Source organism: Gekko japonicus, unplaced genomic scaffold, assembly GCF_001447785.1.
Source record: "Gekko japonicus isolate JY-2015 unplaced genomic scaffold, Gekko_japonicus_V1.1 scaffold243, whole genome shotgun sequence".
In the NCBI taxonomy this organism is placed as follows: domain Eukaryota; kingdom Metazoa; phylum Chordata; class Lepidosauria; order Squamata; family Gekkonidae; genus Gekko; species Gekko japonicus.
The window spans coordinates 644,618-645,148 of record NW_015168053.1 but is presented as its reverse complement, the minus strand read 5'-3'; the positions used below and the strand labels follow the sequence as shown (position 1 = coordinate 645,148).

The window sequence follows — 531 nt, the reverse complement described above, 5'->3', positions numbered from 1 at the left end:
ATGGAGGACAGCCGGGAAAGGAGTCTGGGGACCAGGAGCGATGAAGCAGGTATGGGGGGTAAGCTTCCTCCTCTTCTGGCTGGGTTCAAGGATTTCTAGCAGGTTTATTCCACTGTCTCAGTTGTAACTCTTTCACTGTCAGCAAGATTATTTTCTCAGCTCCTGCTGAGCATGAAGCATACACCACACAGGGCAGTGGGTTTTAAAATGGCTTTAGACTAAGAGATGGGTGGCTTGCCTTCAAAGGTAAGGGGCAGCCAGTGTAATGTAGGTATTACACGCAATGGGACTGGGCAGACTCGGGTTCAAATGCCCTGGTGTGCCATGGAGCTCTCAGGGTATAGGGTTGCCAGCCTGGGGCCTGGAGATCTCCCGCTTTTACAACTGATCTCCAGCTGACAGAGATCAGCTCCCCTGGAGAAAATGGCTGCTTTGAAGGGTGGACTCTGTGCCATTGGACCATGCTGAGGCCCCTCCCCTCCTGGATGCACCCCCAAAGTCTCCAGGTATTTTCCAACCCAGACCTGGCAA

The 531-nt window shown here is 52.9% G+C and overlaps 1 protein-coding gene across 1 annotated transcript in view; it reads left to right on the top strand.

Moving 5' to 3' along the window:
• Positions 1-531, top strand: part of TMC4 (transmembrane channel like 4) — a 20,380-nt gene continuing 19,849 nt past the window's right edge. The window contains exon 1 of the mRNA XM_015414389.1: positions 1-49. Coding sequence (XP_015269875.1) covers positions 1-49 — 49 coding nt within the window. The remainder of the gene's footprint in view (positions 50-531) is intronic.